We start from the raw sequence: 14,636 nt of genomic DNA, 5'->3' as shown, positions 1-14,636 counted from the left end.
AATACTCTATGATTATATCTAAATATCTTAATGGTATTTTCAAATTGTTTCTCGATCATTTTGATAAAAGGTTATTGCAATATTGGTAAGATCAAATTTACGACATAAGAAAAATACCAAAGTAAATTGTGTAAAATAGTCAATAAACAATAAAAAAATATAACTCAATTGAGAGAAAGATTTTAATGGTCCCCATAATTCAGTAAGAATTAAATCACATGATGCATCAATATTATAAGAACTCTAAGCAAAAGGTAACTTGGTAGCTTTACCAAGAGAACAAATTTTATAATTTAATTTCAAGAAATCAATGCTACAATTTAATTTAGCAAGAAGTACGCCAGATTGATATATGTTTTTAAGTTTACTTGCATGAAAATGTCTAGGGCATTGCTGCTAAAAACACAACTTCTATTATTAACAATTAAAATATTATTTGAAAACAAAATAGAACTACATAATGGAAGAAAAGATCATTATCTTTATGATTAAGAGATTATAAATTATCCAAGTTCAAGTGAAATATTTGTCCTTCTTTATACCCTTTTTTTATCACCTTGTTAATTTAAAGATCTTGTATAGCACAACCTGATGGAGAAGAATTAATTGAGCAATTTTGATTAACCAAGTGACAAATAGAATTAAACTTATAATCAAGTTTGGAACATAAAGAGAATTAGAAAGTGGAAGAGATCTTTTTGAAGAAAGTGTTTTAATTCCTTTGATATATAACTTTTCTACATTAATAGTAATAATAAAATGACTTGGTGGATAAGGGTAAAGTTTTGAAAAGTTGTGTTTATAATTAGACATGTGATCAAAGGTTGTAGAGTCAAGGAACCATGGAGATAAGGGACTTATTTTACCTAATAAACCAGCATCATAAAAGGACAAAAGAAGTAGCACATAATAAAGTGAGGTAGTTTGAACAATTTATTGTATAAAATCATAGGAAAATTTAAGTTGATATTAAAAGAGTCACCATTATAACATTCTTTGCCGAAACTAAAAATAAAAAAATGTAGATTGGTTTTGTTTATTCATTTATAAAAGTCAAATTTCATGAATCACATGTTCCTTCTTTTTATTTTATAATAGTTGCATTCTTTCCTCTTCTTGCTATGGGCCTGTATATGCCCAATACCATTGCAAAATCGACACTGCACTTTGCTATAATGTATGAGTTTCACGAGGAATTGAAGCACTCTACTTTTATCTCTTTCTTTTTCTAGCTCATGATAGGTTGAATTCTCAACAAGCCTCAGGGACACTACATCTATTCGGGCCATAATCCCAATAACTAAAGTAACGATTTCTTATATCTTATCATCTTGATTAAGTTTAGCAATCACATATTTTACTTCATATTGTCTAACATGGTTTGCTTGAAAATATATTTTCTTAACATGAGCCCAAATTGTATTGCCAATATAAAAAGATCTTAAACTTTGAGTAGTATCTTTCTCCATCAAATCCAAAACATTTGCTTTCTGTTTAATCTTTTTTTTTTTTTTTTGTCATCAATTGGTTCTTCTAATGATCTATTTAAAGTTTTAGATAATTTTTTTTCTTTATATGAAAAGAAATCTTTAAAGATGATAGTTATTTCCATTAAATTTGATAGATATAGAATCAAAATTTTAATAATTCATAAAATTACAAAAAATTGAAAACAGGTTGCAAATGAAAAATTGCCCAAGTTGAAGACAAGTTGTTGAGACCAAATAATGGAGCAATACGAGCACGTAATAATTACCTATAATAACTAAAAACTCAAATTGAAATATGTTTACAAAGCCAAAGAAATTCAAATTCTTGCAACTCTTATACCATGAAACCCTACCAAAAAAAAAAAAAAAAAATTTAAAAAGAAAATTGGTTGAACAGAAACTTGTCCTTTTCTTTTACTATATTATATATATATATATATATATGAAACAAGAAACTATACATTAAAAGTGAAGTAGGAAAGATTAAGGTCACAGGAAAATATTAATAAAGAATAGTGATATCACATAATATGTGCCTTTCACTAAAATGCAATCTAAAATTAAGGTCACTGAGGCCAAATTATTATATTTTATTAAAGCTGTCATTTAAGGCTATTGAAGCCTAATTATTGGGTTGCATTGCACCATGGTTAACGTCCACAACACCATTTGCACACGGCTCCTACTTATGAATTATGGTTTCTTCCGGATTTGTACCTCTTCCATATTAATTTACTTTTCATTAATTATTTGTCTCGGAAACAATGTCTGTATCATAGAATATATATATATATAAATTTTAATTTATTACAAATTAAAGATCACGTTATGTTATAGTTAAATATACGATGATCTATATTTATTTTAAGTATTTCATAAAGGTATAAAAATAATAAGTCTCTTTCCGTAAAAACATTATAATAATAGAATTACAACGATTCCTAATTTATTAATAAATAATTATAACTTATAACTGTAGGCATAGTCTGTTTATAACTTTTTAATAAAATTTTTATTTGTATTAAAATATATATTTTTGATAATCTAAAAAAAATATCGACAAAAGAAGATATGACTACGTATTTTTATATTTAAACTAAGTGAATTTTAACTCGATATCTGAAATTAAAAATATACTCTCATGCGCATAAAGCGAGCAATAATAGTTTATATAAGAAAATTACGATTCAATACTACCTAATTGAATTAATCTACCCATAGAGTAAAAGAATAAAGTACTTATTGAACAAAAATACACTGAACAATGTCACTAACATTTCTTTAATCAAAGTTCTGAATTAACAAAACTTTCGAATGCCATTAAAGAAAGTATAGCTAATGAGTTCTCTATGGATAGAATATACAATTAGAAAGAAAAGCCTTGCGTGTAACCTCTTGTATATTTAACCAACAAAAGGAAATGAAAGTAAAAGAAAATCTCATTTATGTGGGTTACATCCTAAGCTGTAGACCTTGCTAATTTACAATATTAATTAACAAATAGAAGATGAAACACAAGCCTACATGTTTACACTACCCTTCGGATAGCAAGTAATGAAAATCAGGCAACTCGAAGAGTGGTACTCTTATGAAGCCTAAAAGAATATGACCCGTTGTAAAAGGAATTAAGGAGATGCACAAGGAAGAAAATCACCTTTCACCTCCTTTCAGAATTTGAGATTGGATTCATTTCTATTTGTACATCTTGTGACTCCCTCCAATTCCCAAATTTCTCAATTTCCCTCGCAATATGGACATCACAAGGTCTATAATATTCACAAATAAATTTTACAACAAAGCGAGGAACAATTGCCACGACAACTATAGCAAGCAAACACAACCAAAACAATCCCGTTTTTGTGACTTCGAAGATGGCCCTGTGAAATCATCAAACAAACAGAAGTCTCAGAGATTTTTGAACCAGTGTAATACTAAATTTCCATAAAATCTTCAATTAAGTAGAAAACAATGGACCTTTCTATTGTACAGTGCAAACTATTGACAATTCAAAATCAAATATATGACATTTTTTCCGGTCTATAGCATGTTTTCTCATAATAGTCATTTCTACAATGTCCTAAGCTATTGCTACCACATTCGTCAATCCTATTCCTCATACATGGTGAAGTGAGGAAAATATATAGTCTCGAGTAGTTCAGGAGTTAGAAATAACCATGGTAAGATGAGAAAAAAACTGCTTTAAGAGATATAGATAATAACCAAAGGACAAGTAGAGAGCAAAGCAAAAGACAAATGCACATGTGAAAAGAAGACAAGGTCGTTCTTTTTGACTGATGATATACTCTAGATATATAAATTTACAAAGAGTTCATCGGAAACCATTTTATGTTTCTAAAACAGTTCATTCAACAAACTTTACCTAAAAACCCAACCAACAACCTAAAAACAATGTTGCTATGCATTGGAAATCTATTATGCAGAAAAGACAGGAAGAAAAATATGCTTTTGGTTGTGTTCCAGGGTTCTGAACAAGGTATATGACTGACTATTTGGCATGTTATAATATATTAGTTAGATATTAGGTGAGGCTTACCAATAACCAGGCATTGTTGGTAAAGCATCAATAACGATGACACAAATAAAAGTTGCAATTACAGATCCCCAAATGGCAGCATGAGTAATCCAATTCCATCGGTTAATATCCATTGCCAAGTGTAAATTGACCAAAATAACAACCGCGATTGTCCAAAGATCTCCTATACTTGATCCATCAATTGTGCTGCCCCAGTATGCAAAGAGGGGGATCAAGAAGACAGCAAGGCTTTGCCACAAGGTGTCAAGCATTGTCACCCAAAATAGTTTCAAGTTGAAGCACTCTTTTCGATGGCCAGCTCCATAAAGTTGTGGATATGTAAGAAGTGTCCTCCTTTTTAGATCCTTGTCAAGAATAGCAACCACAATTGTGGGAACTGATGTATATATTATAGAGTACAACACACTGCTCCACTGAGTGACAGCTGTTGTCAAAGTGAAAGCAGTAAAGAGCACATACCTACACAAAACAAATTACCATCAACACAATTAAGCATGTCATCAAGAATACAACACTTCAGTTATATATTGAGTTTCCCATCATTCTTCTCATATGCTCCACCTTTGCACAAATTATATCTATAATCTTGATAACTACTTTGTAGGAAATGTCATTTAAAAAACTTTACCATAAACTTTCAGGTAACTAAAAACAACATTTGGCTCAAATGATTTACTAAATCAGGTTTGTACAAACAAAACATATCTTACCAACCAAGAATCATGGAAGTTAAAAAATTGACCCACCAAAAATTACTCACCAAAATAACACAAGAACAAGTACTGCATTCCTGTAAAAATTGTATAGGATCATGTAACCCATCCTCTGGTAGTTCCAATGTCCATGGACCAATAAAAGTGGCACCAGGAATTTGAACTGTCCCAGTGCAAAATCAGAAGCCATCACAGCTTGCCGACCCTCTTGACCAGATATCCCAACTCCTACATCTGCCATTTGTATCATTGCAACGTCGTTTGCACCTATTTATCATCCAATAGAATCTCCAATATCAGTTTAAACACCAAGGAGCACACTTTATATATATATATATGTTTTTGTATTTCAATTTTGGGGTATAAAGATGTCAACTACAAATCATGAGAAAATAATCACCATCCCCAATGGCCAGTGTCATGTCATCAGTCCTGTTCTTTACAAGGGCAACAATTCCAGCTTTTTGCAATGGAGCAACTCGGCAACATAGAACCACAGAACAAAAACCAGCTAATTGGAAGAGCTGCGAATCAGGATAAGTAGAGCTGTAGTATCATATTAGATATCACCAACAAGCAAAGAAATTGAGAAGACTAGGGCCAATTGGTGAGTACCTGCTCTTCAAGTTCACTGTCAAGTACATACACAAGGCTGGTACCATCAATAATCAAGGCCACAGGAGTTACACCAGCTACGGAATCAATCTCAGCACCATTCATGACTGCAGGAACTGTCGTCAGCTTCTTCACCATAACAATAGCATCTTCTAAACTTTTCCTACATGACTCCTTAGAGTTGCTGTTTATTGTAACCTGGGTCATCTTTGCTGTTAGGAGCTTTGAGGAGTAGCCAATTGATATGGCCGTTTCTTGCTTGTCCCCAGTGAGAACCCACACTTTCATCCCTGCGATTCTAAGAGACTCTATGGCTTCTGGCACACCTTGTTGCAACTTATCTTCAATACCAGAGGCACCAAGTATGGAAAGATTATTTTCCACAGTGCTTGCAACTTTGCGGAGCAATGCAGCCCTACCAATCAGTGCAGTGCTTGCATGTTCAAAGGAAGAGTGCCATTGTTCGAACTTTCTATCACTGAGTTCCCTCATGCCAACAACAAGGGTTCTCAAGCCCCGAGAGGAGTAAGCGTGAAGGTGGGCTTCAGTTGCATGCATAACATTCATGGAAAGAGATTTGTCAATCACACTAAACATGGATGTGTCAGCACCCTTTACGAAGACTTGCACAGACTTGTCAGGGCACCCTAATATTACAGACATTCTCTTTCTGTCACTGTCAAACTCATGCAAACCCAAAACATTGAACCTGCATTGCCCATGAAGAGAAATAATATGATTATTATTTCTTGCAACAAATATCAGTTTTAAGGCACTAACACTAACACCAGGTCTACCACTTCTAGTGCTTGGTCCCCATTAATTATTATTGAATCTATTTACTAGAATAAAACAAAACAAAAATTTTAGAAACTAGATATCTCATCGATAAATTCTTCTCTTTGTTGCTCACCTGGCAACCGATTGAAATAATTGCTTGATGCAGATATGTCATCACATATGGGTCACAAAAATTTTGGGGAAGAAACTTCTTATAAGAAGTTTTAGCAATTTGCGTCCATAAAAATTAAAAACAAATGTAATATAAATAATGAAGTGATTCCCGGCTTGCTTAACACAAATAAAGAGTTAGGAATTTTGAAATTTAAAGAGACTCTAATAGGTCTGCAGTATCTACTATTTTCAGTTTAACAAACCAGCTAAATGTTCTGCTATTTAATAAAAAAAGCACACTGTCAATTGACAGTATCATAATCAAGCATTCAGAAAAAACATGGTCAATTAAGGGTCATAACTGAGGGCACTCAATAAACTGAAATCCAGCATTACTCTTAAAAAACCAAACCAAATCTGTAAAAAGAACTATAGGAATTACGTCATTAAGCATTTTCCATAATAACGAAAATGAAGTAACAACTTGATGGTATTACTGTATTACAATGCACTTGAGACGCCGAAAAGAATTGAATGTAGCACAACAAATTTTCAAATTTTCGAAGCAAGATGCTAAAGATAGCCTTGAAGATTGTAAAGACAAAACAAGCAGAACTATGAATATCAATAAAAGTTAAGAGACAGAAAAATATAATCCCATTATTTTTGCAAATGAAGATTGAAACCTTCCTAAGGATGTAGGATACATATTCGTCAAATTTTTACAATTTTCCAGGCAACCTGACTTCAGGATGTGAATCAAGGTGGTATCAAATCTCTGAATTGCATGTCCAGAGACTGTACTTGTTGATATTTCAGACATTTCAAAATCCAAATTCAAGTCTTCATCAAATGGGGGAAAATGATCGTGAAACCAATAAAGCTAAGATCGAGTTTTTCTAGTGTAAAAAATACACTGAAAGGATCTGTATTCTAACATTTCCACACATCATTAAATTTTTTAGACAATTTAAGAACTTGGGTTTTACTTTAAGCTAGAATTCAAGAGTTCGACTTTCTCACTGTGATTAGGATTTAGGTACTCCTTGAGAGCGCTTGGCGAATATAAAAGGATGCTTCACTTAGGATTTTAAGATAACACATGGCTGATGAAAAGCAATTAAAACGACTGTTGAGAGTTTTTCCCCTTTGTCCTCAAGTTTTCATGGTTTCTTCTATTTTCTTCCCTTTCTTCACTAACCTCTCCCGTATTTCTTTTATTTTTCCCCTATTCTCTCTCCTGTTTATCTATCCTGCATCAGTCATAATTCTCCTGGGCTGTGCTTGTCATATTACTGCTGTTGGTGATACTGGTGCTACTGGCCTTTGGTCTCCTAAAGTAGTAAGTTGAAGAAGAAAAGAGAAAAGAAAGAAAAGAAAAGGGAAATACCGCTTCTTATTTACCTTTGTTTTTCTCCTCGAATATCAATAACTATATGGCCAGAAGTACGTTCTACAAGCATAAACCCATATGCAGCTGCAGCATAAACCAATGCTTGTTCGTCTGGGGACTCCCCTTGATAATCTACCAATTTCAAGGTTGGATCAGATGTGTCTATGACGATAGGTACAATGGTGTTGCAAGCTGCCAATGCAAGGAAGAAATTATAAATACATTTTCCTTCCTTTGTGCCATTTCCACTTCTTGCCAACTGTAGTAACTCTGGATCAGTCTTCACCTTCATCTTTGGTCTCAAAATCTTCCCATTCACTGTAACCAAGTTATAAATAAAAAATCCAAAAGGAAGAATTTAGGATGAATAAGTTATGGTTCTGTCAGCTGAAAGAAAAGATAGCAGTTAATCCTCCAAAAGCAAAGTTTATTACCTTCGATAGCATGGCCAACATGTTCAGTTTCTGTGTTAGCTTCTCCACCGCTGTAATCAACTCCCATAATGCTAGCACAATGAAATTCCATCTTGTTCTCTGTTAGTGTACCTGTTTTATCTGAGAATATATACTTTACTTGTCCTAAATCTTCATTTATATTCAAAGCCCTACACTGAAATTTTGTATTTGAGGCCTCATCATACATTTGGGTATCTCGGACCATGAAGTATGCCTGACCAAGCCGGACAAGCTCCATTGATATGTACAAAGAAATGGGGATCATGACCTGGAACACGATGACTGACATAAGAAATGTGAAAGCTATCTCCAATCCCCAGCCAAGATAATTAAAGTCTTTCACTTCACCCTCCTCAGAGAAATCTTTTCTCCTGTAAAAGGGCATGTCATCCAGCTCATTCCTATGGCGCCTCAGCCATACTGCAGCACAGACTGAGACAACTATGCATAAAGCAGCAAGAAAGAGAGAAAGGATGATAATCTGAAAGTTCATCTGAGTCTCGAGCCTGCTCCTCTTTGATTGTGCACCTGAGCTGTTGAGCATTGCTTTTGTCTCACGACCGGCGTACACAACCACCCCAAGTGCCCAAGCAGTATTCTTGAGCTCACATCCTCGGAGAACGATGTTAGAGGGTCCAAGTGACAGCCTTTTCCCATCAATATCCATGTTGGCTTGAAACCCATATATGTTTCTATTAGGCTTCTCACATTTGATCAATCCAGTAATCTTGTCCTTCTCTGGAACCTTCAAAAAGGTCTCTTGCTTTGCATACCGGGTCTTCAAATTTGATTCCCCATCTAAGTTAATAGTCTGCACATAGGCAACCCCAGTTGCATCGCTGGTAGAGAGAAGCACCATGTCACAAGGAAGAGTTTCATTTGCGTGAACTTTGATGATTTCACCAACCCGAATGTCCTTCCATCTCTTGAGCTGAAACTGATCATTGACCAGAACTGATGCATTTCTGTTGTTTTCAATCTTATCTGATCTATGGCGCCGCCAATCCTCATAAGCATCTTTAACTGCTGTAACTAGCAGGACAAAGGCTAAGGGCAAAATGGAGGCTTCCCGCCCAAAGACGGCTAGTTGAGGAAGCTGGTTAAGCACAGCAATCACAAGGAAATATATGTAGGCAACTCTATGGAACTGCTCAAATAAATTCCTAGGCAAGAATGTCAAGATAGAATATTTTCCCGTTCTAATGGAATTACCAGCAAACTGAAACCTCTCATTTGTCTTCTCAATATCATTTATATACACCAACCTAGCATCCTCATCATTTATCTCCTTAAGTGACATGCCAAATATCTCAGACTCAGCTCCCCTAGATCCATATTGCACACGCTTCGATCCCAAATCATCTAATGCCACTTCCCTACTAGAATTTGTACCCGAACCTTTCGATCGAAATGAAGAAATGCTTCTTCTCGATGAGGACCTCAAGTTGGCGTCAATAATACCAGGTACGCTGTCAATGGAGCCTTTTGAATCCATTCGGGATATAAATCCAGGATTGCCCGATAGGGTTTGCAAGGCTAACTAGTCAACCAATCCAACCAAACACCCAGATACTGATCTAGATCAAAATAAATCCAAATAGCAAACAAAACACAGATTCTGGGAAAACAAGCAAAACCCAGAAGCACAAACAGGAGATTGAAAGACAAACAAACTACAGAGACAAGAGAGAAGATGGTAACAAGTAAGCAAACAATAGAATCCTTCTTCTTACAGTATCTAAGGTTGTCAGGACTTACTGGGTTCTACTCAAAAGCCAAATCAGAGAGAGAAACCACGCGCATACATACATGCAGGCGTAGATAGCGAGGGGAAGAGATGTATGGAATCTGCAAACTGTTTCCTTCCATAACGGTGGGTGAATAAGGGGAAGATGCCGTGTCATTGAGAGAGAAATTTCGAAAGTCAAACTCATGTTTATTCAATAAAAGCGAGAAGGAGAAACAGGGGAGGAAGGAGGTGGAGGTAGTCTTATGGCGGAATTTGCAAGAAATGGGGAAGAGTCGTGATGGGTGACGAGAGAAAAAATAATATCAAAATCAAATCTTTTTGTTAAAAAGACAAATAAAAACAACAGGGAAAATGCAGTCGAAGAAGTCTTTCCAACTGAAAAAGACATTGTTTTTTGGGTTGGGGAAAATAAAGAAAATTAAACTCTCAGATGTTTCCAGAAGCAGCTGCAGGCAGACTCGGATGCCCACTAGTACACCCATATTTAGTTTAATATGTTTTATATATATATATATATATATTCTCTCTCTGTCAAACAAAAAAAAAAAAAAAAAAAAAACAAAGGGTCAATTATTCTTATCATAATATGGGTGTCTGAATTTGACCGGAGGATCTTGCAAAATTTCCCAGTTTAGAGTAATTGAAATTGAGGCAGAGCCTTCTTTCTCTCCCTAAAATTTATTAAGTGTACATCTACATGCTGCCTTCATTATTGCGAGAGTAGTTTCAAAAAACAGACCCACCAAACATTTAATTAATGTTCATGCATATATTTTAATTTAACAGAAAAAATATGACCTTTTATATCCTTCAATGAAGATACACTTCAATTTCAATTTAATGAAAGAACAATAATGATGAACCTAACTTTTGAGTTTCTTTCAATTTTGAATGAACTTAGGATTTTTGTTTTAGAAATCTATTTTGTTATTTCTGCTAATCCCCATTTAATATGGTCAACATGGTTGCACTTTAACATCCAAATTTTCATGAAATGACATTGTTTTCTTTTGACCTAAACTCCTCAATAAGTAAAATGATGATGCTATTTTTTAGCTTGTTCTAAAATTTTAATTAAATAGAAAAATACAATTTGAGTGAAACTCACAAAAAAAAAATTAATTAATTAATTAATTAAACAATAGTTTTGATTATTTAAATAACAATATTACTTTTTTTCTACTTGAAAATTGAAAGGAAAAAGGGTTCTTTAGGTTGGGATTGTAAGTATTACAAGATGTTAGATTTTCCTAGCCACCACTTTCTCTTATTATTTTTTTTATTCCTTTCTTTATTTGTTATACAGATGCTAAAAGGTTAATTTCGTAACTTTGTATGATTTTGTCACGTCTAAGTTCTTCAAAAAATATGAATTAACATGAAATATGCATATTAATTAATTAATTAGGCCAATAATAAATTTAACAAAATATATATATAAAAAACTTTAACAAAAAATAATGATAAGCGTGCGCGCGTGTGTATATATATATATATATATATAGGTTGAGTTTTTAAAATCTAAACTCAAAGCCAACCCTAATAAGTACCGTGTAAATTTTGCCTTGATCGGATTCAAACTATTGAAAATAAATAAAATAATAAAAAAAAGAAACTAAATAGGGTGGTCGTTTTCTTAATATTTATTTGACTATTATTGTTCGTTTGGTCATTTGCTCATAATTTTATGGTTCAGTGTTACATCATTAAGGTTTCAATGACTTGGTAAGTGCAAATCTTATTTTCGAACTATCGGAAACCCAAAACAACTAGAAATCCAACAACTAAAAAAATACCACACTCTAGAACAGAAACCACCGGAAAACTCCACGCACGATCGTATTCGCCGTCTCTAGAATCTCACACACCGCCGCAAGAACCACCATGCGCCTCTGCCAGAACCACCACGAGCCTCTGCCAGAACCATCGCGAGCAGCTACAATTTGATTGAAAATCACCGCATATCCGTGGTGCACTCAGATCTGGAATGGATCTTGTGAAATCGTGCTGAAAATTGTTGGTATCTGGCTTTCACCCAACATGGTTGTAACCGCACTTCCTCCTCCAGCATTCTAGTAGACGCCTTTTCAGCTTCAGCCTTCGAGGCGGCCTCTCGTTTTTCGGTTCCAGATGTGCATAGGAAGATCATGTGACCGGCTTCTGTCTTTGCACAAATCTAGCTCCTCCCACTTTGCCACTGCAACGGCCGCACACGTAACTAATCTGAACAGTTTAGGTCGGAGATCCTGCGCGCAGAAGAGTCAGACGTGAATAAAAGCAGCCGCGCAGTTCTGTTTTATGCCAATCCAGCTTCTTTCGGTTTAACCACGATACGGGTCGTGCTTCTTCTGCTTCACCTCCACGTCAGCCACAGACAAGAAGGTTGGAGGTTGTTTCTGTCAACCGCCGCCAGTTCCGAGAACCGTTGTTGAATCCGTTCATTGATATAACCTAATCTGCCTCCGATGCCATGTAAACTAATAAAAAAAAAATTAACTAAAAATAATTCTTATCATTTATTCCAATGGAACAGGGATATACATATACATGAAAAAGTAACATCATAAAACACCCTACTAATTTGTTCGCTTGCGCTAATATATATAAAATCAACTAATAAACTACAAGAGAATATTTTGTACTATGTTTTATAATCTTGTACAAGGACAATGCATAAATAAGAAATAAAGAATCATCTACCCAATGCAAAAAGGACACCAACCTACAATAAGGAACGTAAAGGAGCACAAAGAAGCCATTGTACCTGAGGCTAGCAAGATCTCGTAAGAATGCTGCAGAGCTGGTTGAACCACATGAAAGTATGTAATAACTAACAGGGAATAACAAAAAGATAAAAACAATTAAAATACTGCATGGAAAGAGAAATCAAGAACCTACACTAAAAAAGAGATAAACAAACAAAAAAGAAAAAAGTGCCTAAATGAAACTAAAAGCTAAGCAAAATAAATGACAAGACTCACAACCAAGCAATCATCTCACTCTCTCAATCCTGATCTCGCTAAGTTATCGGCAAAGAAGTTCCTTGATGTCAGCAAGGAAAAGAAAAACTCCCATGGATTTTCTTTTCTAATCTCACGGAAAATATGTCTTCTTGAGAGAGAGAATTGACTAAAGAAAGAAATTGATCGTAAATCGTAAGATATCTTAAGAAATAGGAAAATTCATTAAATGTCAAATCTTATAGAGAAAAAAACACTTGAAAAAAAGAAAAATATCTTGTGAGAATTTCTTTTCCTAAATCTTTATAATTAATTAAGATCTTCTCTATTTAAAAAAGAAGATCATATATATATATATATATATATATATTCTATTTTAGTTTTTATTCTCATAATTTTACTACTTTTCCTATTCTATTTTATATTTAAATTCTTATGTAATTTTTTTATTAAATTAGAATATTATTTTCTTTATTATTTACATGTTCTACACTATAAATATGTCATCAATTCCTACTTATAATAATTGAAGTTTCAATCAATAAAATTATGAAATTTTAATTTTTAACTAGTGATGTTTTCTTCAACCTTCTTGTTGAGCGAGAAATTGATGTTTACTTATCAAAGTAACTTGCAGCATCGTCATCATTTTCTTTTCTTGAATTGATTTTAACTTATCAAAATTCTTCTTATAGCATTCGAATCAATTCATTTATTTATATTATCTTAGTCTTCACTCCCTATTGAGTGCGGGTCAAGTATGGATGATTTATTTAGGATTTTGAGTTTCTGGTTGCTGATTTATATACAAAATTTTTGATCATATTAGTTGATCCCAAGTTTAACATCATTATATGTGGGGTTTTGGATTCCGTTGTTGATCCTGGGTTCCATATCATTTGATATTAGAGTTTAGCGTTAAGATGAACCTTACTATCTCATATCTTTTATCCCTACATTTTTTTATTCTTCATAGTAGAAAAAGGAAAAAATATTTTGCATCCGTTCATATGCATAAAAAAAAGTTATATTCATATTGTCTTTCTTGCACTCTAAGCTTCTTTCCTTCATTGTGTTTTTTTATTCTACTATATCACTAAGTAATTAATTATCTACTAGTTATTAAATATTATACATCTACATCTGTGTGTTTATCAATCATCATCTAAAGTCATTTGCTACTTTTCTCAATTAGAATTTCTTAAACAAAACTTGATTATCTTGATTTAAGAGAATTTAATTCTATCATTCAACTTGAAAGAAGAAAGTTGAGTGAAATACAAAGAATGAAACATATAAAGAAGTATTATTTTCTTTATTAACCATTCCTTATAGATTTTCAAAATGACCTTATACAATTTTCCAGGTGATGACATTTTCTCAAAGAAAGTAGAATTAGTGAAACCTCAACATAATAAGTGTCCGATTAGAGGACAAATCATTTTCGAAGAGGGAGGATGGTGCGAGCAGGGAAAAAAAAGCCCCCCATTGGGATTTTCTTTCCTAATCACACGAAATATATGTATTCCTGAGAAGAAGAATCGACCAAAGAAGAAAATTGATTCGAACTTACAATATGTCTTGAGAAATAGAAAACTTCATTAAATGTCAAATCTTATGGAAAAGGAAAATGTTTGAAAAAAAGGAAAATATTTTACTAGAATTTTTTTTCCTAAATCTCCGAAATCAATTAAAATCTTTTTTATTCAAAATGGGAGATCATATTTATCTTATTTTAGTTGTAATTCTTTTAATTTTGGTAGTTTTCCTATTCTATTATATATTTAATTTCATACGTAATTTATCCATTAA

The 14,636-nt window shown here is 33.4% G+C and overlaps 1 protein-coding gene and 1 long non-coding RNA gene across 2 annotated transcripts; both read right to left on the bottom strand.

The window, feature by feature from the left end:
- Positions 1 to 2,911: 2,911 nt before the first annotated feature.
- Positions 2,912 to 10,264, bottom strand: ALA1 (aminophospholipid ATPase 1). Its single transcript, XM_088209402.1, has 7 exons — positions 8,094 to 10,264; positions 7,671 to 7,977; positions 5,373 to 6,081; positions 5,158 to 5,281; positions 4,805 to 5,024; positions 4,045 to 4,503; positions 2,912 to 3,367 (listed from the first exon to the last, which is right to left on the bottom strand). The coding sequence occupies exons 1-7, from the start codon at positions 9,607 to 9,609 to the stop codon at positions 3,148 to 3,150; spliced, it is 3,555 nt and encodes a 1,184-aa protein (XP_088065528.1). The 5' UTR covers positions 9,610 to 10,264; the 3' UTR covers positions 2,912 to 3,147.
- A 1,306-nt stretch (positions 10,265 to 11,570) lies between these two features.
- Positions 11,571 to 13,098, bottom strand: LOC148240473 (uncharacterized). Its single transcript, XR_015814159.1, has 2 exons — positions 12,629 to 13,098; positions 11,571 to 12,341 (listed from the first exon to the last, which is right to left on the bottom strand). It is a non-coding gene; the product is annotated as an uncharacterized LOC148240473 (long non-coding RNA).
- Between the last annotated feature and the right edge of the window lie 1,538 nt (positions 13,099 to 14,636).

The sequence above is a fragment of the Carica papaya genome, chromosome 8, assembly GCF_054855325.1.
Source record: "Carica papaya isolate Zhongbai chromosome 8, ASM5485532v1, whole genome shotgun sequence".
Lineage (NCBI taxonomy): Eukaryota > Viridiplantae > Streptophyta > Magnoliopsida > Brassicales > Caricaceae > Carica > Carica papaya.
The sequence above is the reverse complement of the archived record's forward strand: the minus strand, read 5'-3'. Positions and strand labels throughout refer to the sequence as shown.